General features: G+C 42.8%; 1 protein-coding gene and 1 long non-coding RNA gene across 2 annotated transcripts in view; one reads left to right on the forward strand and one right to left on the reverse strand.

The window, feature by feature from the left end:
* Positions 1–22,029, forward strand: part of M1ap (meiosis 1 associated protein) — a 61,756-nt gene that overhangs the window by 30,117 nt on the left and 9,610 nt on the right. Inside the window, exons 4-6 of the mRNA XM_027429438.2 lie at positions 2,140–2,313; positions 6,847–7,012; positions 7,669–7,810. Of these exons, the coding sequence (XP_027285239.1) occupies positions 2,140–2,313; positions 6,847–7,012; positions 7,669–7,810 (482 nt within the window). The remainder of the gene's footprint in view (positions 1–2,139; positions 2,314–6,846; positions 7,013–7,668; positions 7,811–22,029) is intronic.
* On the reverse strand, positions 1,834–20,767 carry LOC118239284. The gene is made up of 2 exons (XR_004771146.1): positions 20,664–20,767; positions 1,834–2,323 (listed from the first exon to the last, which is right to left on the reverse strand). It is a non-coding gene; the product is annotated as an uncharacterized LOC118239284 (long non-coding RNA).

Raw genomic sequence — 22,029 nt, forward strand, 5'->3', positions numbered from 1 at the left:
ACTAAGTCTGTAATCTATATCACCAGGTAGAACCCAATACAATAGTTCATCTTTTTTCTTTTAGATGTTCAGATGCATTTTAACAGGGGAAATGATTTATTTATATAAATGACAACATAAAACTGATATGTCTTTCTAATAACTAACCTGCATTGTTATGTAATTTTCATAACTTTTATATTCTAGAATTTTTTAGTGTTTTTTAAAAGATTTATTTTATTTATTTGTGTGTGTGTGTGTGTGTGTGTGTGTGTGTTGTTGTTGTTGTTGTTGAGTTGTCCAGTGTCAGTGCTGGAACCCAACTGTGGCCCTTTGCAAGAACAAGCATTCTTAACTGCTGAGTCATCTCTCCAGACCCGTGCGATATTTAGAACAGAAATACACAATTAAGATAAAATGTAAAGAATGTAGGAGTGTAAATAAAAAGGGAATGTGTCTCAGAACCCTGCCTATTTCTGCTCCCCAACAACTAACAGTTGGATGGCAGCCTTCCAAACCTTTATAAAGTACGTGTACATAGCACATATGTACTTATGCAGGTAGTTTTATCTTCTTACAAATGGGGACCATATCTGCCCTACAACTTCCTTCATGGCTTTCTTCTAGATTCCCGTGTTGGTGTACTTATATTTAAATTGCTAACAATTATAGTACATACCAGTTTGAGTGCGTTGTAATTTGTTTAAACATTCCTCAATTGATAGACATTAGACTTGCTTCCTGTTTGGAGTTTGGTTGTTGTTATGGCAATTCTGTGCCGAATGTCTTTGTATATGTCTCTTGTATTGCACCAAAACACATAACGATTTTTTAACATTTTTAGATTTATTCTATTATTGTGTATGCTCCAAGAATTGTGTCTAGGACAGATATTGAGACATGCAGCTGATGTGTCAGAAGATAGGTATAATTAAAGTTTATACTTTCCAAAATCTATAATTAAAAAATTAGACATGTGTGATGGTTCATGTTTGTAATCCCAGCAACTGGGAAGCCAAGGTAGGAGACTCATGGCAGGTTCAAGGCCTGCTCTACACAGTGAATGCTGGGCTAGCCAGAGCTACATAGCAAGACTCTATCTTGAAAAAAAAAGTTTAATTAAAAAATTAAACACTTAGCCAAGTGCAGTGGTGCATGCCTTTAATCTCAGCACTTGAGAAGTAGAGGCAGACAGATCTCTATGGGTTCAAAGCCAGCCTGATCTACATAGTGAGATCCAGGACAGCCAGTGCTACAGAGGTACCCAGCACACATAACTATCTGTAACTCCAGCTCAACGGAATCTGACACCCTCTTCTGACCTCCACAGACACCTGCATTTGCAAGCACACATCTACACACAGACACATAACTAAAAATTAAAAATAAGTGGCTGGAGAAATGACTCAGCAGTTAAGAGTACTCTTCTAAATTCAGTTCCCAGCACCCTCTAGACAGCTCACAGCAGCAGTCCATACCTCCAGTTCCAGGGCTTCCGGTACCCTCTTCTGCCCTTTGTGGGTGTCAGGCATGCTTTTGGTGCACAAACTTACATGTAAGACAAGGCACCAAAACACATAACAATTTTTTAACATTTTTAGATTTATTTTATTATCTTACATGTATATTTTGTCTGTATATATATGTGTCACATGCATGTCTGGTGCCTGCTGAGGTTCCAAAGAGGGTGTTGGATCCCTTGGGACTTGAGTTACAGATAGTTTTGAGCCACCATGTCAACTGGGAATCAAACCCAGACCCTCTGCAAGCACAATGCTCTCAATAGCTGAGCCATCTCTCCAGCCCCAACACATAAACCATTTTAATTAAAATATTTTTAAATCTATTTTTAAATCACTGTGATGACTTATTTTTATTTTGAATCATGCGTGTGCATGTGTGAGTACAGATACCCTCGGAGTTGAGAAGAGAGATCATCAGATCTCAGGAGCTGCAGTTACAGGCAGTTGTGTCCCACCTAACATAGGTGCTAGGGATTGAACTCAGGTCCTCTGCAAGAGCAGTAAATGCTCTTAATAGTCAGTCATTTTCCCAGACTTGCCCCCACCCCCCTAAAAAGTCTTAAGTAAATAATAAGATTTTTAACCCTCCCCAAAACAAACTAAAACACCTTAAGCACCATTTTCCCTTCTTCTGCAGAGAGTGCCATCCTGGAAGCTGACATTGTCCTTCAGACTCTTGACAATGATGTTGTGAGCATGGAGGTCTTCTTCAAAGCCTGGCTGCATAACAGTGAAACCGACCAAGAACACATCCATCTTCTTCTTGCTCCACAGAGCCTTCCTCCTTCTTCCAGAGCCGGGGATAATCCAAGTACACAACCCTGAAAAGATAGGTTCTGTAGGCTAAGTCTATCCTTGTCTAGGTTTAGAAGTCTAGATGACTCTGGTGAGTCATCAAAATACAGATCATTGAGGCCTAAGGGTTGGAGAAGGATCAGGTGACACTGTCTAGTGACAGCATGGGCATAAAGAGAAAAGTTCTAAAGAGTGACCATTCCAGCCAGCAAGGGCCAAGTAGTTACAGAGGCAAAGTCCTTGATGCCTCAATGGTAAGACATTGGCTACACCATAGCAGGATCCGCTGAACTGTGCACTGTGCCCAATATTCTCACGCTTAATGTGGTAGGTATTATTGGTACTATGATTCAAGAGTCTTTTTCCTTGATAATATCAACACTGCCTGTGATAAGACTAATAGCAGTAAATAAAAATCTTCTCAGGGCTGGGAGAGATGGCTCATTGACTAAGAGCACTGGCTGTTCTTATGGAGGACCTAGAATCAGTTCCCAGCACCCACATGGCAGCTCACAGTCTCCTGTAACTCCAGTTCCAGGGGATCTGATGCCTTCTTCAGCCACTGGATTCATGTAGTATACAGACATACACACTCAACTATACACATAACTTGTACACATAAACTAAAAATAAAATTCTTAAAAATCTCCCTAGCTAGGCATCAAATTAAGAAAACTGCAACAACTCAGAAACAAGCCCCAAAGAGGACAACATGAGCACAAGATCATCTTCACGAAGCAGTTCAGGCAGCTTGCCAGCACCAGGCCTGTCAACAAGGTCCTAGCTGCTGCTCTGGCTGGTGCCAAATGGACTTCTCAGTATAGTCAGTCCCACTAAGTTTAGGAAGGGCAACCCCTCCATCTCATCAAGGAGGATATCAAAGTGTGTTTGGAGTTGGGGGTTTGTTTGTACCAGTTTTTCTCCACAGAGCAGGGTAATGGTAGCAACTATGGAGATCATTAAGGGTTGGAAGTATAACTGAGTTTCATGCTTTTCAAAGCCCTTTTCCCAGGCTCTGACATGACATGTGATTTATACCACCTCTGAAGGCTCCACATATATGTAACATAGTTTAATGTATATGGGTGTTTTGCCTGCATGTATGTCTGTGCACTGTGTGCATGCGGTGCTCACAGAGGCTAGAAGAGAGCATTGGATCCCCTGAAGCTGGAGTGACATATAACTGGGAGCTGCCATGTGGGTACTGGGAACCGAACCAGGTCCTCTGCAGGAGCAGCCAGTGCTCTTAACTGCTGAGCCATCTCTCCATCCCCAGTTAGCAGTATGCTTGAAATCTTCTCTTACTGTATTAGCACTCTGCTATGACTACCACTTTTTCAGGATAGGGGAAAGCCCTCTGAAAGTATAAATAAGAATATGGTTTCCCTCTCTTCCCAAGGACAGCTATCAGATTCTGTTTCTTCCTCTAGTTAAACCTAGGGCTTGGGACCAGCAAGATGTCTCAGTAGATAAAGGCACCTGTCACTAAGCCTGAGAACTGGAGTTCAATCCCAGCTCCCATGTTATGGCAAAACAGATTCCCACAGGTTGTTCTCTGCCCTACACATAATGTTCCATAGTATTCATGCACGCTCGCGCGCACGCACACACACACACACACACACACACACACACACACACACACACACACGCACGCACACACCACGCGCACGCACAAAAATACACACTAAATAACTTCTTTCATAGCACCTAGAGCCTGGAATGCCTTTGATGGTTTAGCTTGCTAGTAATCTGTTTTCCTTTGCCCAGGACCTCCTTTGTATTGTGTCCCAAGCTGATTCTAGTTCCTCTGCAATTCACTCATTCACCTTTCTCAGGAAAAGCAGCCAGCAAACTTTACACAGAAGCTGGCTTGTGTTTAACATTTGTGTGCCTTTCCTCTGCCAAGCTACTATGCTAACTTCTTTTCTTGCATAATCCCCTTCTGCTGTACACACCACCACCAGGCAAATGCTGCCACTGAATATGTCATCAGATCTAAAGTGCTATCAATTATAAGACATGCACTATTTTTATACCGCTAAGAATGGAAATGCTAGCCAGGCATTGGTGGCGCACGCCTTTAATCCCAGCACTCGGGAGGCAGAGGCAGGCGGATCCCTGTGAGTTCGAGACCAGCCTGGTCTACAAGAGCTAGTTCCAGGACAGCCTCCAAAGTCACAGAGAAACCCTGTCTGAAAAAACAAAAAAAAAAAACAAAAAAAAAAAATAAAAAAAGAATGGAAATTCTGTCAGTTAAACACAACATAGTGTTTTCTTGTCACTTAGCAGTATAATTTTATCCTTCCTGGGATAATTCAAGTGCTAAGATTGTCTGCCAGGCCAACAGCAATGTGTGAAAAAATTTGTCTACAAACCAAATATAATACTATAATCTGTTTTTACATATGAGGAAAGTAAGACAAAGAAATTAAACACTTTCCTAGGGCTTCAGAGAAACACAATCCAGGGCCCCTTCTTCAGTTTAGGATCAGGATTCTCTATCTGTACTCTTAACAGTTCTTGCCCAGAATACACTCATCAAGCACCAGTCTGTCTACCTCCAGAACTTGGGCCTTTGTCCACCACTAACCCACCTAGTGCTTAGGCACCCTAAACAAAAACAATAGGGATTCACTTCTCTCACTAGTGGAGCTGGAGCCCTCAAAGTCCAGCAACTGCTGAAGTCTGTTTTGTCTCTCCTGCTACACAGCATCTGCACTTGGCTCAAATCAGACTTTCTCCAGCTTCCCTCCACGCCACCTCTCCAAAGCTTTCATCACCAGGGTCAGAGTCAGAATATACTCCAACTGTAGCCGTACTTCAAAAGTCCACAGAGCTTCGGCATATGTGCATATCTTAGATCAGCTCTTCTGCAAGCCAGGGCCACACTGGAATCCAGATGTCAGGCACAACTGGAACAGAGTCTGGAGAAATTAAGTCTCCTCCAGAATGATATAGCCCATGGAGATTATAAGCAACCACAATAAAGATTAGCTGTAGTTACCTCTTAGGGTGATTCTTGCTGCAACCAATCCTAAATCCTAAATCCCAGTGAGCAGTAATGAGGAAGTCAGGCAGAGAAGAAATGAAGGGAGGCACATTCATAAACAAAGTCCCTCCTGGGTTCAATGAGATGAATTAAAGTCTACATCTTATGAACTGGGCCCCAGAAACCCAGCTGAATCTGTCACCCACTCTATTTTTCCCATGTTACCTTGACATTTTTTATTTGGATTTTAAATTAGTATATAACATAACAGATGTTAGTTAGATGACATATCCATAGATGTATGTCACTGCAATTTGCTTCTGCTTTTATTTTTACCTCATGTGGCAGTCTGGTCATTCCACAAATCATCATAACCTACTAATCTTCTCACGAAGATTCAGGGTTCATATACTTGCAAGTTTGCCATCTTTATTCAAACCAGATATGTATTTTAATGCTTTGTAGCACCAAGGTCTCAGGCTTAGTGCAACAGGTCATTTGGCACCTGAAGATAATTGCTGGACTAGAAACCTAAAGCAAAGCCAGAAATAGTAATACACACCTGGAACCACAGCACCGGTGAGGTAGAGGCAGGGGGAGTGGGAGTCTAAGGTCACCTTTCAGCTACAAGGTAAGTCAAAGGTCAATCTGGGCTGCAGGAGAGCCTGTCTCAAAAGGGGGTGGGGCTGGAGAGATGGCTCAGCAGATAAGAGCGTTAGCTGCCTTTCCAGAGGAACCAGGTTCAATTCCCAGCACCCACATGGCAGTTCACACTTGTCTGTAATTCCAGTTCCAGGGTTTCTAACACCTTCACACAGACATACATGCAGGCAAAACAACATTAAACACAAATTATAAAAAATGTTTTTAAAAAACCAAAACCTTAATAGAGCAGAGTGCCAGACACCAAGAATAGTATAACTCAGTGCCCCGTCTATGCACTCCTGATGTCTAATGCCGCTGCTGTGCTCCAAGGCCTTGGAGGTCCAATACACAGGTCCCTTCCAGACATTAAACATAAGCTATTTCAGGAACTTGTTTCTCCCATAGTCCTGAGCACCCCCTAGAAGAGCCCAGAGAAAAACAGTGGCAGTCAGCTGACTGACTTCTGCTTTCCTACTCTTCCTTCATCTGACCAGCAAGATTGCCAAAGCCGCAGGGAAGCAGCGGAGGCAAGATTTCCTTCTGTGGTTACCCAGGGCCTCTGCATATCACCCGGGTTTGAGACCTCACAAGCATTAGCTGCTCCAGCAAGGACACATGTCCCTCCTGAACTGAATGACAAACCAGACCTCTCGCTATGAGACAGATACTCAGTGAGCCCTGCCGTAAAGTAAGGGAAAATCATGCCAGGCTCAGAGAAGAAGTAAACTGTGGGGAGCAATAGCTAGAACACAGGTGGCCAGTCTGCTCTACCTCCTCAAACCAAGCTGACTTCTTTTTCCTGTCCCCCTACCTCCTCCTCACCCTTGACTGCCTAGTAAAAGTGAACTTGTCTCTTAGTGATAGCCTGAGCTAACTTGTAACCTGGCCTCTTCTCTGACTCTCCTTTGATAGTGGTATGTCTGAAATGTGACCTCCAAGAGCGATTTCTCAGCCCATCCCTGCTTCCTGGTACAGCCGATGGCATGCTGAGAATAGATGACCCCAAAGGAGACATCAGCACACTCTACCACATGGCTTCCCTGTCATCAGACTCTCCATACAAGCTGCAAGTGATCAAGTATGGTTTAAGGAAACCTCGCCATTCTCCTCTGTTCTTGATCCCATGGCCTCGAAGTGCAGAGAGATTCAGTTTCTATCTTGGCAGTCAGGCAACAGTCAGTGGCCAGATAGCAGTTACAAACATGTCATGAAAAAAAAAAAAAAGTAAGGTTGGGCTCCTCAGTAAGTGGAAGGCAGAGGGGCAGATGTAGACTTTCAGAGGACTTGGACATATTGGCAGCAATTGGAAACACAGCATCTGAGTGCAGAGAAAGGCGAGGTTCATGCAAGGGTGTTCAACCATCCAGTGGATTTGCCAAAAGCCATGGTGTTAGTTCTGGAATGAGCCTTTCAAGGGCAAAGTGTGTCAAGGTCCAACTCCATCCCTACCACTCCTCTAGGTGCTAGGAGTGCTGCTTTGGGGGATCCAGCTCTCAGGTAGATCAACAATGGGAAAGCCCAGCTTTGCTGCTTTCTAGTTCATACTACATGCGAAGACTGTTGAGCTCTGAGGACTTTTCAGTGTGCCAGATTCCATGCTTGCTACTGACCTCACACTCTGTAAATTACACACCCTGCTCCACAAGCTCCCACAACAAGGTCCTAGATCAGAGCTAAATTTAGATGGGTGTGGTTAGAGGTGCCGGATACCACTAAGAAGTCTTTCTTTTCCAGGGCTCTGAAATCCAGTGGGATCTGTGAGTCCCTGACCTATGGACTCCCCTTCATCCTCAGACCCACAAGCTGCTGGAAGCTGGATTGGGATGAGCTGGAAACAAATCAGCAACACTTTCATGCTCTGTGTCACTGCTTGCTGGTGAGTGCTCTATCCCCAGGCAAGAGTGCTCAAGTTACAACTAGAGAAAAATAGCCACTAACTCCTCCCTGACCCCCTGGACCTGCATCAACCCTGGAAAGGATGGAGAAACAGGAAATAATCTGAATTTTACAGTATACGTAACATTACTTTTGTTAGATGAACCCAAAGGAAACATTAGTACATTCTGCCAGATGGCTTTCCAGGCATCCGTCTGTTACAGTCTGCTCAAGAACCTCCCCCTTCATGCGAATGCTTGTTTGCTTGAGACAGGGTTTCTCTGTGTAGCTCTGGCTGTCCTTGAACTAGCTCTGTAGACCAGGCCGGCCTCGAACTCACAGAGATCTGCCTGCCTGTACTCCTGAGTGCTGCATAAATGCTATTTTTACCTATTTTACTTTTTATTTCGTGTGCATACGTGTAGAAGGTGGGCACAGATGCCACGGCACATGTGTCGACGGGAGAGGACAACTTTTGGGAGTAGTTCTAACCCTCAGCCATGTGGAGACTGAACACAGGTTTCAGGTTTGCAGCAAACAGTTTTACCAACCATGCCATTCACTGGGCCCAGGACACCATGACTAGAAATCCAGATATTCAGATCATATCTCTAAGTGTCAGGTAAAAGTCAATTTTGGGGTAGCAGTTACAAGCACTGATGGAAAAGCAATGTGAGACTACTCCATTTGTAGCAGAATGCTTCCAAAATCAGTCAGAACCCCTTATTTTATAAGCTTTAAACATAAGTGGTGATGTGTTAAAGCCTACCTCCCTTCTGGACTGGAAAAACAGCTCAGTGGGTAAAAGTGCCACATAAGCCTCACGAGTCTGAGTTCAATCCCTGGGATCCACAGAAGAGAATGAAAATGGACTCAGGAAGGTGTCCTCTGGCCTCCACTTATGTACTGTGGCATACCTGTACACACACACACACACACACACACACACACACACACACACACACACAATAATGATGATAAGTGTTTTAAAATCCCCCGGCCTTTCTAACACTGTACTCGTCATCACAGGTCATTTGAAGTAGTCTCTGGTCTCAATCCATGCCAGACATCATGTTAAGCCCTTGATATAGATTCAGTGGTGGTATAATGGATACATCTGTGTCCTCATGAAATTTAGCCTGTAATGGAAGAGACATACACACACACACACACACACACACACACACACACACACACACACACGTATATGTGTGTGTGTATGTATGTATGTATGTATGTATGTATGTATGTATGTATATATATGGCTTAGACTAGAGTATCAAAAGTCAAGGTTAAAAAAATACAACATAAGTATTTGTAGGCATATATACTCAATGAGAACTCAGGGAAGGATGGGATGTGGGGAGGGAGGTAAATGCCATATCCAGCAACTGCTTGGCTCTGACTTGAACATCAAGATGTCAGTCCTTGAAACAAAAGCAAATTAAAAAGCACATGCACAGAAAACCAATATGACCTGGCCAGATGGCTCAGTGGGCAAAGGTAGGAGAAAAAACAATGCCAAACAGTCGCCCTCTAACTCTGCACATGCTGTGGCACCCCCCCACACACACACACACAAATTATACATGCATACACAGTAAATAATTTTTACACAATATATACACAATAAATAAATTTTAAAAGAAGAAGACAAGTAACAAGGGGCTATAGAGGTAACTTTGCATCTAAGAGAGTTTACTGCTCTTGCAGAGGGCACAGGTTCAGTTCTCAGTGCCCACATCAGAAGGATCATAATTTCCTGTGGTTCCAGTTCCAAGGCATCTGATGCCCTCTTCTGGTCTCCTCTAACACACATGGTGCACATACACACATGCACACATTCAAGCTCACATGCGTACACATAATTTAAAAAAAAAAAAAGGAAAGAAGAAACAAGATGTGATGATTCTCACCTTTAATTCTAGTACTTGGGAAACAGGTATGTAAGTGTCTGTGAGTTCAAGACTAGCCTGGTCTACATTGCGAGTTCTAGGTCAGTCAGAACTACACAGCGAGACCCTATCTCAAAAACCTAAAAAAGAAAAAAGAAAATGAACACAACACTTAAATAAAAATAAAATAAATAGAGAATCCAACACGAGATACTGAATAATTACTTGACCTGGTGCTAGAGAGATGGAGCAGAGTTTAAGAGAACAGAGGACCTGAGTTCAGTTCCTAGCACCCACCTTGGGCTGTAACCCACCAATAACTCGAGCTCTAGGGAGGTCCAACAACTCTGTTCTGCACAGGTACCTGCACTCACATGCACAGACCCACACACATATAATTAAAATACATCTTTTAAAAAAGCAAAGGCTTGACCTAGGTGGTCATGAGCGATAGATCCAAATGATGGCTACGGGTGAAAGGGCAGCACAGCGTTGTGCCTTTTGACTGTCAGAAGCAGACTTCTTTTCCTGTTTCAAAGCTCACACGCCCTTTTGGGGCCCACCCACAGAGTTCCTGTTTCTGGTGGGAAGAACGTCCACCTCCTGTCTTTGCAGAGCACAGACAACAGATCAATCAGTTCAGTGAGTGCCCAGCAGCTCAGTTTATGGTGCCCTCCACCCACTTCCTCAAAATCTCTGAGATGATCCATCACTCAGCAGGCGTTTCTCCCTGGTGCCTCCAATCCTTTTTCTTTTCTTTTTGACATATTGGAGATTGAACCCAGGGTCTCACACATGCTAGGCAAACGCCATACCCCTCTTCAGTATCCCCAGCTTCTATCTATCTATCTATCTATCTATCTATCTATCTATCTATCTACTTATCATTCTGAGACAAGTCTCATTTAAATTACCGGGGAAATTGAACTTGATCTGCAGCCCAAGCAAGAATTCAAGACCTTCCTGTCTCAGCCTCCCTAAACTAGCTAAAATTACAGGCCTGAGAGCAGGTCCTATTTTCAATACAATATATATTTTTTAAAGACAGGGCCTCATGTAGCCAGGCTAACCTTAAAGTTGCTATGTAGCTGAGGATGACCTTTTTGCTTTCCAAGTATTAGTATCACAGGCAGACACAATCATCTCTTGTTGTTTGTTTCGTTTTTGTATTTTGAGACAAGTTCTCTCTATTATGTATTATGTATTATGTATTATGTATTATGTATTATGTATTATGTATTATGTATTATGTATTATGTATTATGTATTATGTATTATGTATTATGTAGGCCCTGGCTATCCTGGAACTCATTAGGTAGACCAGGCTAGTCACTAACTCACTGAGATGCCTCTGCCTGCTGACTATTGGGATTAAAGGTGTGCACCATTATGCCTAGATAATACGTGATATTTTGTACATTGGCATTTTAACACATTTTCCTGAAATTTTTTCACCTTTCTTGGGATTATAGCCCAAGAAAAGGGGGTAAAGATGTATGCATACAAGGTGTTCATCTCAGTGTTATTTACAGAGGTAGAAAATTAGAAACAACTTAATGTCCTAAATAGATGAATGGGTGTCAACTTAACACAAGATGAAGTTATCTGAGAAAAGGGAACCTCAACTGAGAAAATGCTTCCATAACATTGGTTGGTAGGCAAGTCTACAGGATGTTTTCTTGATTAATAGTTGATATGGGAGGGCCCAGTCCATTCTGGGTGTACCTCCCCTGGGCAGGTGGTCCTGAGCTGTATAAAATGTAGGCTGAGCAAGCCATAGAGAGCATCCTTTATACTCTCTGCTTCCTTATGCTCCTGGCTTGGCTTCCTCTGATGCTAGCCTGTCAGCTGTAAGGTAAGACTCTACGCAGTGTTTAATCCTCCCTGCACTCCTGCTGCAGGCTCCTGCATTTCACCAGGCTAGTATCCAGTGTATCCAGGCCTTCATAATTGCTCCTTGTTCATCTTTTACATTTGTTCACCTATTTAGGAAGCAGGAGGTTTACATGTCATAACGCCCATGGGAGTCAGAGGACAACTTGCAGGGTCGGTTCTCTTCCTTCACCACGTGGGGCACAGGGATCTCATGCTACGGTTTTCTCGGCTCTGGTCCACCACTTCATCAAATACCAGTCTTCTAGTGGATGGAGGGGGTAAATTAGTTGTCAAAGGGCTCTTCATCCATGCTTTTTTGAGTAGCATCCTCAATGACAGTGTGATAGAGGGAAGATTTTTCACAGACTTCAAGCCATTCATTTAATGAGAAATAGTCTTATACTTACTGTGTGACAAGGCTCTTTATTTAGTTTGGACCTCCCTAACCGTGTTTTCACAAGCTGCCCAAACTTTTGGTTTTTTTTTTTTTTTTTATATGTGTTTATCTCTGTGAGTTCATGCCACTTGTGGACAGATGCCCACAGAAGCCAGAGCTGGAGTTGCAGGCAGTTGTGACCCTTCTGACCTGGGTGCTAAAACCAAACTTGCATCCTCTGGAAGAGCTCTTAATTGCTGATCTATCTCCCCAGCCCTGTGTTTGCAAAAGTTTCCTCCATCTTTGGTTTTGTATTTTTACACTGTTTATTTGTTCTCTTCGAATCTAGTGACTACTTGTTCCCCCGGACAGCTCTTTGTGCCCTCCTCTTCTCACAGTGATGTTTCCCCTGCAGCTAGCTTCTGCTTGACCTCTTTCCATTAATAGCAGCCCCACCATTGTCTAAGTCACCCAGGCTTGAAACCTCAGCCAGTTTCAGCTATGGTGTCCTTTACACTCCAGTCACCCCAGGCCACATCAGTTTTCCTCTCCTACATTGGAGATGTCCTTGTTTCCTGTTTCCAAAGCTTGTCTCACAATTTTTTCTTAAACTTCTACCTTCCCTTAACCAGCCTCTCCAGCTCCATTTTACTTGCACAATGACACTAAATTACCCTTTCTTTTCTTTCTTTCTTCCATTTTTTTTTTTATTTTTGACAGGGTTTCACTGTATAATCCTGACTGACTTCGAACTTACAATGTAGATCAAACTGGCCTTGAACACACAGAGATCCATCTACCTCTGCCTGCAAAATACTGGGATGCACCACCTGGCCCAGCTTCATGTTACCTTCTTAAAGCAATCCTCTGACTATCACATTTTCTCATGTGCCTACACCCACTGTTTTAATGAGCTTTTCTTGTCCTAGTCTTCCAGCGCGTTCTCTCGCTATATCCTCACTGGGCTATTCAAAGCCTATTTTGCTTATGCTTTAATATTGCAGCCATTTGTTCACTACTCTGGATGTTTTCTTTGTTCCCCCTTCTCAGTGTGGTTTTTAGAGCAACACCCATAAACTAACCTTGAAGTATGGCATTGAGTCCACCATCATCAGCTTCAAAATATTTTGTGTCTTAAGCTGGTGGCGTAGCTCAGTGAAAGAGAATTTGCTTGGTGTGCACGATGCCCTAGACTTGATGCCCAACTGCCCCCCCCACATACACACTCACACACTCACACATTCGCACACTCAACACACAATCTTACTACTACTACTACTACTTATGCCGTAAAATCCGTATTTCTTAGTCTAGTATTCAAGGTCAAGCTTTGTCACCCGTTATTCTCTTCACATACTATCTATTACAACCAAATGGATGAAAATCATCAGATTGCCCCACCTTTGATCGTCCTGTATTCACGCTGTCCCTTTTCTTATCTCCATGTGTTCAAATCCTGCCCTAACCTGAAAGATTCATCTCAAATTGTGCTTTGTTGGTGAGCCCTTTCCAATGGTCTTCTTCATTAGATGTTGTGTATTCTACTCCTTTTTAGAGAAAATCCTATTTCAGGCAGTTTTTTGTAAGCATGTGTCCTATGATTTGACTTAAGATTGAGGTGTAAATGTAACCCACCCTAAAACCAGAGTCACACAATTGCCTTTGCCTGCTGTTTCTGCCACTTCCTCACTTCACCAACCAAGGCCTTGGCTTTAGTCAAATTTTGGCTCAAAGCAGAAATTCCCCCTTTTGTTACCTCTATTTTTTTAAGATTTATGTTTGTGTGTGTATGTGGGTTATGGGATAGGGGGTTGCAAAAAGAGCATCAGATGTCCCCTGTTTCTCTCTGCCTTTTCATCTAAGGCAGGATCTCTCCCTGAAGCTGGAGTTTGTGATTTTTAGACCAGGCAGGAAGCCAGTGGATCCCCCTGCATCTGCCTCCCTCAGAGCTTGGTCACAGATCCTTGTAGGGATACCCAGCTTGTTGCATGGGTACTAGGATCCAAACTCCAGTCCTCTGGGTGCATAGCAGGCACTTTTTAATTGCTAAGCCATCTCCCCTGCCCCTATTACCTCTACTTTTGAGTGGCTCAGGCCAGTTTTCTAACATATTCTGGTAAAAATATTCCTATTGCTCAAGAAAAGTTCCAGAGCCAGGCGTTGGTGGCACACACCTTCAATCCCAGCACTTGGGAGGCAGAGGCAGGCAGATCTCTATGAGTTCTAGACCAGCTTAGTCTACAAGAGCCAGTTCCAGGACAGCCTCCAAAACTACACAGAGAAACCCTGTCTTGAACAAAAATCAGAGAGAGAAGAAAAAAGAGAGAGAGAGAGAAGAAAAGTCCCTGCTTTGAACTTGATGGCCCTCAGTCCTGCTTCTTTATTGTTTCCCAACTGTGAATTTAAGCAACATACTCACATCTCTAACTATGCTATATTTATGTATTCATAACCCCAACAAGCACAGTGGCTCCGTGTGGTTTAGTCTCGGCATAGATGACATACTAAAAAACATTATCGAGTGACCCAAAAGTAACTTTTAATTAATTAATTTGTATTTTCAAAGAACACCAAAGAAGATCTATCTTATAAACACAATGGTGTTTCTCTTTCAGTTAATTATCTGTAACCTGGAGCTGACCCCAGGCCCTTTACACACAAGCGTGCACATACACTCAGACTCTTACCACATCCTTGGGGCCCTGCTCCTCATCTTCCTCCTCCCACTCAGCCACATATTCTAAATTGATTCTCTGATGTGACTCGCCTCACTGCCAGATCCTGTGTAAAATACTCAAGTCCAGTGCCAGCTGATCCCATGAGCAGGGGAGAGAGAAAGGAAAGAGAGGCACATTTGAGACAAGCTAGTAACTCTTGCTTCTCCTACATCTAACAGAAACTAAAACATGTGCCTTGCATATTTTTGAGTGAGTAGAATTTTATGTGTAAAGTACCTGGTCCATGGTTTGCACAGTTATTGGTTAGTACTTTTACAATTTCCACTTGTTTCTTCCTATTTTCTTTGTTGTTGCTGTTGTTTGTTTTGTTTTTGTTTTTTTGAGACAGTGTCTCTCTACACAGTGCTAGCTCTCTGGAACTCACTATGTAGACAAGACTGGCCTCAAACTCACAGAGATACACCTGCTTCTGCCTCCTGAGGGCTGGTATTAAAGGCAGGTACCACCATGCCCGACTCTTCCTGTTTTCTCTTTTGTTGTTTTTGTTTTATTTTTTTATTAGAAAGATTATTTTACATGTCAATCCCAGGTTTCTTTACCTCCCCTCCTCCCCAGCCCCCCCCAGCTAAGACCCTACCTATCCCATACCCTTTCTGCTCCCAAGGGAGGGTGAGGCCTTCCATACGGGGTCTTCAAAGTCGGTATTATTCTTTGGGATAGGACCTAGGCCCACCCCCTGTGTCTAGGCTCAGGGAGTATCCCTCCATGTGGGATGGGCTCCCAAAGTCCATTCCTATGCTAGGGATAAGTACTGATCCACTACAAGAGGTCCCATAGATTTCCAAGGTCTCCTTACTGACACCCACATTCAGAGGGTCTGGATCAGTCCCATGCTGGTTTCCCAGGTATCAGTCTAGGGACCAAGAGCTCTTCCTTATTCAGGTCAGCTGTTTCTGTGGGTTTCACCAGCCTGGTGTGGACCCCTTTGCTCATCACTCCTCCTTCTCTGCAACTGGATTCCAGTTCAGTTCAAGGTTTAGCTGTTCTTCCTGTTTTCTTTTACTATCAATACATTTGTTTGTTTGCATATGTATGTGTCTGTGTGAGAGAGAGAGTACCCACAAATGTGGAGATTAGAGAACAACTTGTAAAAGTCAGTTCAAGTGTGATGACCTGAGTTTGATCCCTGGGACCTCCATAATGAAGAGAATCTGCACTTGTCATCTGTACACACACACACACACACACACACACACACACACACACACACAAATAATAATAATAATAATAATAATAATAATAATAATAATAATACATGTAATTTTAATCACTTAAGATTCTGGCTAATCCTAAATCAGGTGGATTTGATTCATTATTTCTTTTGTCTTTTGGTTTTCAAACATGTGGTCCTGGCTTGACTTTTTTTTTTATCCAGCAGTATTTAATGAAAGCCACACCTGTGTATAAATGTACTGTAGAGGCTTGAGTTGGTAGAGAAGACTCACCCTTCCCTGGTCCAGGCAGATAGAGCACTCATGTACTGTGCTGAGTCATGGCTGGGCAGCCATCCTGCTAAAAGTCAACCTATCCTCCAGAGCTCTCATCTGCAAGCCTGGTGGACTGTGTATTTCCCTGACCTTTAAAGGTCTCCACCTAACCACTGCCACCCAAGTCTACTGAAACGCTCCTAGTTTTCTCAAGTGTTTCTGCCTCCTGGCCCATATAACTCTAGCATGTCACCAACTGGCTTGAGTCACACCCTACCCCAGCACCAGGTCTTCACCAAAAGATCTGTTGGTTGCTCTGTTTCCTTGCAAATGTCTCTTAGCAGGTGGGAATCCCATATCAGGAGTTCCACCACCGCTACCACCATCCCCTCTACTCAAATTCAACATACAACCTCAGGGTAAATGAAACCATCATAATTCCCACCTCTGTCTAGAGTCTTCTCTCTCTAGAAACTATTAGTATATCATTAAATCCATATTTCTTAATCTAGTATTCAAAGTCCAGCTTTGTCCCCCATTCCCTTCACATAACATATATTCCAACCAAATGACTGAAGAGCATTAAATTTCCCCATCTTTTCTCCTCCTCTGTTCATGCTGCCTCTTCTCTCATGTCCAAGTGTTCAAATCCTTGACAATAACCTGGCTCCAAATGGTCTCTATGTGCGATCTAGCTTTTCTGACTGTCCTAGGAAGGAGAAGCAGCCTGCACTGACCTCAGAATGCAGAAGCTGCTCTGATCACGTGCTCATGCATTCCCCTTTGTCATCTGACTACATGCACAGCATATTTTTCTAATTCCTGCCCCCCCCCCGTTATTGATTCCATGTTTTCACTTTCAGGTTTGTGGGCTTCCCCACAAGTGAGGTATAGGTCAGTTTGTTCACTGCTCCCTCTCCTCCACCTCTTCATTTGGAGCAGCTCTTCTGGACAAAATACACGCTGCAGTAACCAAATCCTTGCCATTAGTACCAACCGGTCACGCTCCTCAACTGCAAATGTTGTGTAACTTTTCCAACTGCATTTTACACGTGTTCTAAGCCCTAGTAATCCTGACCCTTTTTTTTTTTTTTTAATGAAAATCTCGCTTCGTTTCTGTCTTCATCAAAGATTATTTGTTTTATTTGGGTATCTTATTTTCATCAAAAAAGATTACCCAGTCTTTTTAAAAGATGGGTATTCTCCAATGTTGTGTGACATGAACAAACATCTGCCCATCCTAGATAGGAAATTGATAACAGACCAAAGTACGGATATCACCAAAGTCCAATTTGGCGAACCAATGGGTTTGATTGGAATTACAAGAGTATGGATGAGGGGTTATTTACAGGGGCAGAAATGACTTAAATACAACTGCATCACCAAAAGCCCATCCCAACATGGGTGACAACTCACAAAATCTGGAAACCTAGCATGTTCTTTCCAAGTAACCTAGTTGGCCTGTGCCTCTTCCACGAAACTAGACTGGTTTCTGCTCTTTCCGGGCAGCTTGCTTCTTCTGAGACTCTTCTAAGCAGCTCTTCTAAGCACCCTTGTCTGAGGGTGTCTCTCAGCAGTCCTTACAGTGTGTGTGTGTGTGTGTGTGTGTGTGTGTGTGTGTGCGCGCGCGCGCGCGCGCCTATGTCTGTGTGTCTGTATCTGCATGTCTGTGTGTCTGTGTGTGTGCTTGAGGGAAGGGGCCTAGTGAGTCTGGTCAGTTTCAGGAACTTCTGGAAGGTTTTGAATTATTTACTTCCTGAGCTTAATGAATGTCCCTGAAGGATGGAGTGTTTCATCTCCCTTAGAATATCCTGTTGTCTCCCCTCCTTTCTGACATCCTTGTCTTAGTGAGCCTCCCTCCAAAATGGAAAGTTTTACTCTCAGAGAAAAATCACTACATAAATTCCACTTCTTGATTAATCCAGGCCCTAAGAGTCTACATCCTTATAGCATCCTTCGATGCTTTTATACACCTATATCCACAAATTACTCTATTGTTTTTAAATTAACAAAATAAGAAGCAACTAATAATTAAATATATCTTAATTTTAGGGAAATAATAAGAGGTTTCACTACATAACTGGCTAGCCTAGAATTCACTATCTAGACCAAGCTGGCCTTGGATTCCCAGAGATCCACCTGCCTCTTCCTCTTGAATTCTTGGATTAAACATATGCACTGTTATGCCTAGTTAATTGCAGAAAGTTAATACTTTATTATGCTGACTTCGTGCCTAACACAGCTCCAAGTACTTTACAACTGTTAGTCTATTTTATTACCATAACCCTCCTATGAAATAACTGAAAGCAAAAGTATCAGCTCAGGACCTCCAAGGCCAAGTTCTCAGCACAAAGGAGATTTATTTGCCCCAGAGGGACAGAGGGCAGGTAATAAGAGACAAAAGTGGGAAACAGAGGACAAGGGAGAAAGGGAAGAGAACAAGGGAATGGTGGCAGGGATATTTGCCCCTGGGAACACAGAGGACTGCCTCTGGATAAAGAGGAGACAGACATGGGAAGCCCTGTGTTAGGATCAGGTGTTTAATTTTAATTGGGCATGTCAGTTAGATGAACCAAAGGGGGGGTTTATTGCTGGACTTTGATAGTCACCCTCAGGAGGAGGATGTGGCCAAATAAGGGAATGGACCTTGGTAACTAGTTTTAGGAATGTAATCTAAGAGCTTTTATCAAGGCAGAGAGAATGGGGGAGAAGGGCTACACTTGCCAGAGCCACATGCTCCAGGGGGCTAGTGTACCTTCTCCAGGGGTCTGTCTTGCAGATTTGGAAACTAAGGTGCAGAGAAATGGTGGAGTCAGGACTGAACCCAGAAAGCTTGTTTCAGGTCCCAAATTTTATTTATTTATTTATTTATTTATTTATTTATTATTTTGGTTTTTCGAGACAGGGTTTCTCTGTGTAGCTTTGGAGCCTATCCTGGCACTCGCTCTGGAGACCAGGCTGGCCTCGAACTCACAGCAATCCACCTGCCTCTGCCTCCTGAGTGCTGGGATTAAAGGCGTGCGGCCACGCTTTAAACCACTCTACAACCATGTGGAGTAGTTAATTACAGGTGGTCTCTGAAACATATTTGTTACTTAGTAACATCCGTACAAGGCTCCCTTATTGTTTGTTAAAGAGAACCATAGGGTGTTTCTGACAGTATTCCTGGCTTGGTTATTGTCCTAGTCTTAGCTCTCTCCTCTAGCCAATCTCTTTAACTCATTATTTTGTCTTTATGTATTGGTGCATTTTTTTCTAAGTTTGCACAACAATGTCATGAAATGTGGTAGGGAATAAATACATAAATAAGTAAAATTAATTTTTCCAAGTCTTTATGAAATGAATCCATCCATTGCCAGGAAAATGTTGTTTCAATTACTGAAGCCTACTATGCAGTCCTAGTTATGTAGCTAATGACTCATTTTCCACATCCTCATTTCTCTGACAAAGTCAGGTCTGTGTGAACTAGAAAAAGAAACGAAAGAAATGAAGACGCCACCTAAGTTTTTCAGTTTCCTACTTAAAATGTCAGCGTCTCTAGAGACACATTCCTGAGTTTCCAGTCCATGTCTGCCCTAATTGGCCACAAAAGTGACAGAATTCCAACCAGGATGTGTCCGGCAGGAGGTCTGAGCACACAGGCTATGGGCTGGTTGGGCTGTGAATGGGTGGGGAAACGGAAAGTCCTTGGCTGTATAGGCGAAGAGTCAAGACAAGATTCCAAGCTGAGCCTGGGGTGACAGCAGGTCAAGAGCCTTTAAAAAAAATAGAATGAGGAGAGATCCTAGAAGATGAAGGTTGGGGGTCGGGGACAAGTATGAAGGCAGAAGCTAGAATGGGGTCCCTAGACCTCCTATGATCCAACCTGGTCTACTTTTCTTGCTTCATCATTCACCTTTCACCCAGCTCCTCTAGTCTCCTTTCCAGAGACATTAATAAATTCCTATCTGCTCTCCTAATGTGATAACTTCTTCCACACAGCCACATATTGTGCCCTTGCTCTTACCTCTGCCCACCTGACAAAGTTTCAGTCACTTTTCCAGGTCCTGCTTAAATGCCTTCACCATAAAACTTTTTCTGCCCTATCATACCTTGTCCCCAGTCATTTATTTATTTATTTATTTATTTATTTATTTATTTATCCTTTTCCACCCCTGTGTCTATTGCCACATCTTACTTGGCCTTCAAAGCATCAATAACAGCATGAATTTGCACTATAGCTCTCTGGTGTGATAATTGTTAAATTGCTGTTTTCTTAAATCAAGTTCAGAAACACAGGTTCCTATGTGCCATATTGTTAATATACTTGGTATCTTCATGGATGCCTCTCCTATGAGTCATATCCAGAATCCTAATCTCCTAAAAGGCCTCTGGTCTTCAGCACATCTCCAATACGGTACTGTAGACAAGAGTTAAGACCAGATAGCTTTGTTTCTGTTCTTGGCAGCAGTGTATGTCTTAGTTAGGGTTTCTATTGCTATGAAGAGACAACATGACCAAGACAATTCTTATAAAAGAAATCATTTCATTGGGGTTGGCTTACAGTTTCAAAGGTTTAGTTCCTTGTCATCATGGCAGGGAGCATGGCAGCACACAGGCAGACACGCTGCTGGAAAAGCAGCTCAGAGTTCTGCTTCTGGATCCACAGACAGCAGGAAGAGAGAGCCACTAGGCCTGGCTTGGGCTTTTGAAATCTCAGAGCCTACCCCCAGTGACATGCTTCCTGCAATAAGGCCACCCCTACTCCCACAAGATCACAAAGACCTACTCCAACAAAGCCACAGCTCCTAGCCCTAATTGAAAAGTAGGGAGTTGTGGACTCCCTGGTGACTAAGCATTCAAATATATGAGCCTATGGGGGCCATTCTTATCCAAACCACCACAGTGTGCTAACTTTTACCACTGTGAGGTAGAATTTTGAGGGATTTTGTAGAGGGAGGGGTGTTTGCTCACTTGTTTATTTGTTTTGAAACGGAGTCTTACACTGTTATCCAGGTTGGCCTGGAACTCACTACCTAGCCCAGGCTGGTTTTCAACTTATAGTCATCCTCCTATATCAGCCTCCCATGAGCCACTGCAGCAGGCAGCTATGAGATTATTTTTTCATTTTTGTTGTTTTGGTTTCGTTTTAGTACTTTGTCAAGATAAGGAAGTTCTATCCTGATTCCCAGTTTGTTGTTCATTTTTATTGTGAAAAGTTACTGAATTTTGTTTTAAAAAATTAAATCCACTGGATTATTATATAGTTTTTTCTCTTTATCTTATTAACATAGTAAAATCTATTGACTGATTTTTTATTAAAAAAAATTAAACCAAAGGATTGTGGAGATAGCTCAGCAGTTAAGAACACTTATTGCTCTTACAGAAGACCCAGGTTCAGTTCCAGCACTCTCATAGTGGCTCACAACCTCTGTAATACAATTCCAGAATATCTAATGTCCTCTTCTGACCTCCAAAGACACATACATGCATGTGATACACAGATATACCTGCAGGCAAAACACCTGTACACATTTAAAAAAAAAAACAAAACCCTTGTTTTCTGAATGCTGTCTCAATTGCTATAGATTCATATGTGCGACTACCCTACTGTATCCAGAAAACAGTTTCTTTGTAGTCATGCACACCTACAGCTTGACTAGTCTTTCTGCCTCTCTCCTCCACCATGATCTCTGAGCCTTGAGTGGAGTATTGTGATACAAATATTCTGCACCTTATTCTCTGCACCTTGACCAGTTGTGGGTCTCTGAGTTAATCACTATCTACCTCAAAAAAGAAGCTTCTCTGGTGAGGGCAGAGATACATTTTAACCTATGGGTATAAGGATAAGTCATTAGGAGTTGATTTAATACTATGTCCATTTATCAGAGTAATAGAAGTAGGTTCTCCCCTCATAGGGCCTATGGTCT

Source organism: Cricetulus griseus, chromosome 8 (genome assembly GCF_003668045.3).
Source record: "Cricetulus griseus strain 17A/GY chromosome 8, alternate assembly CriGri-PICRH-1.0, whole genome shotgun sequence".
Classification (NCBI taxonomy): Eukaryota; Metazoa; Chordata; class Mammalia; order Rodentia; family Cricetidae; genus Cricetulus; species Cricetulus griseus.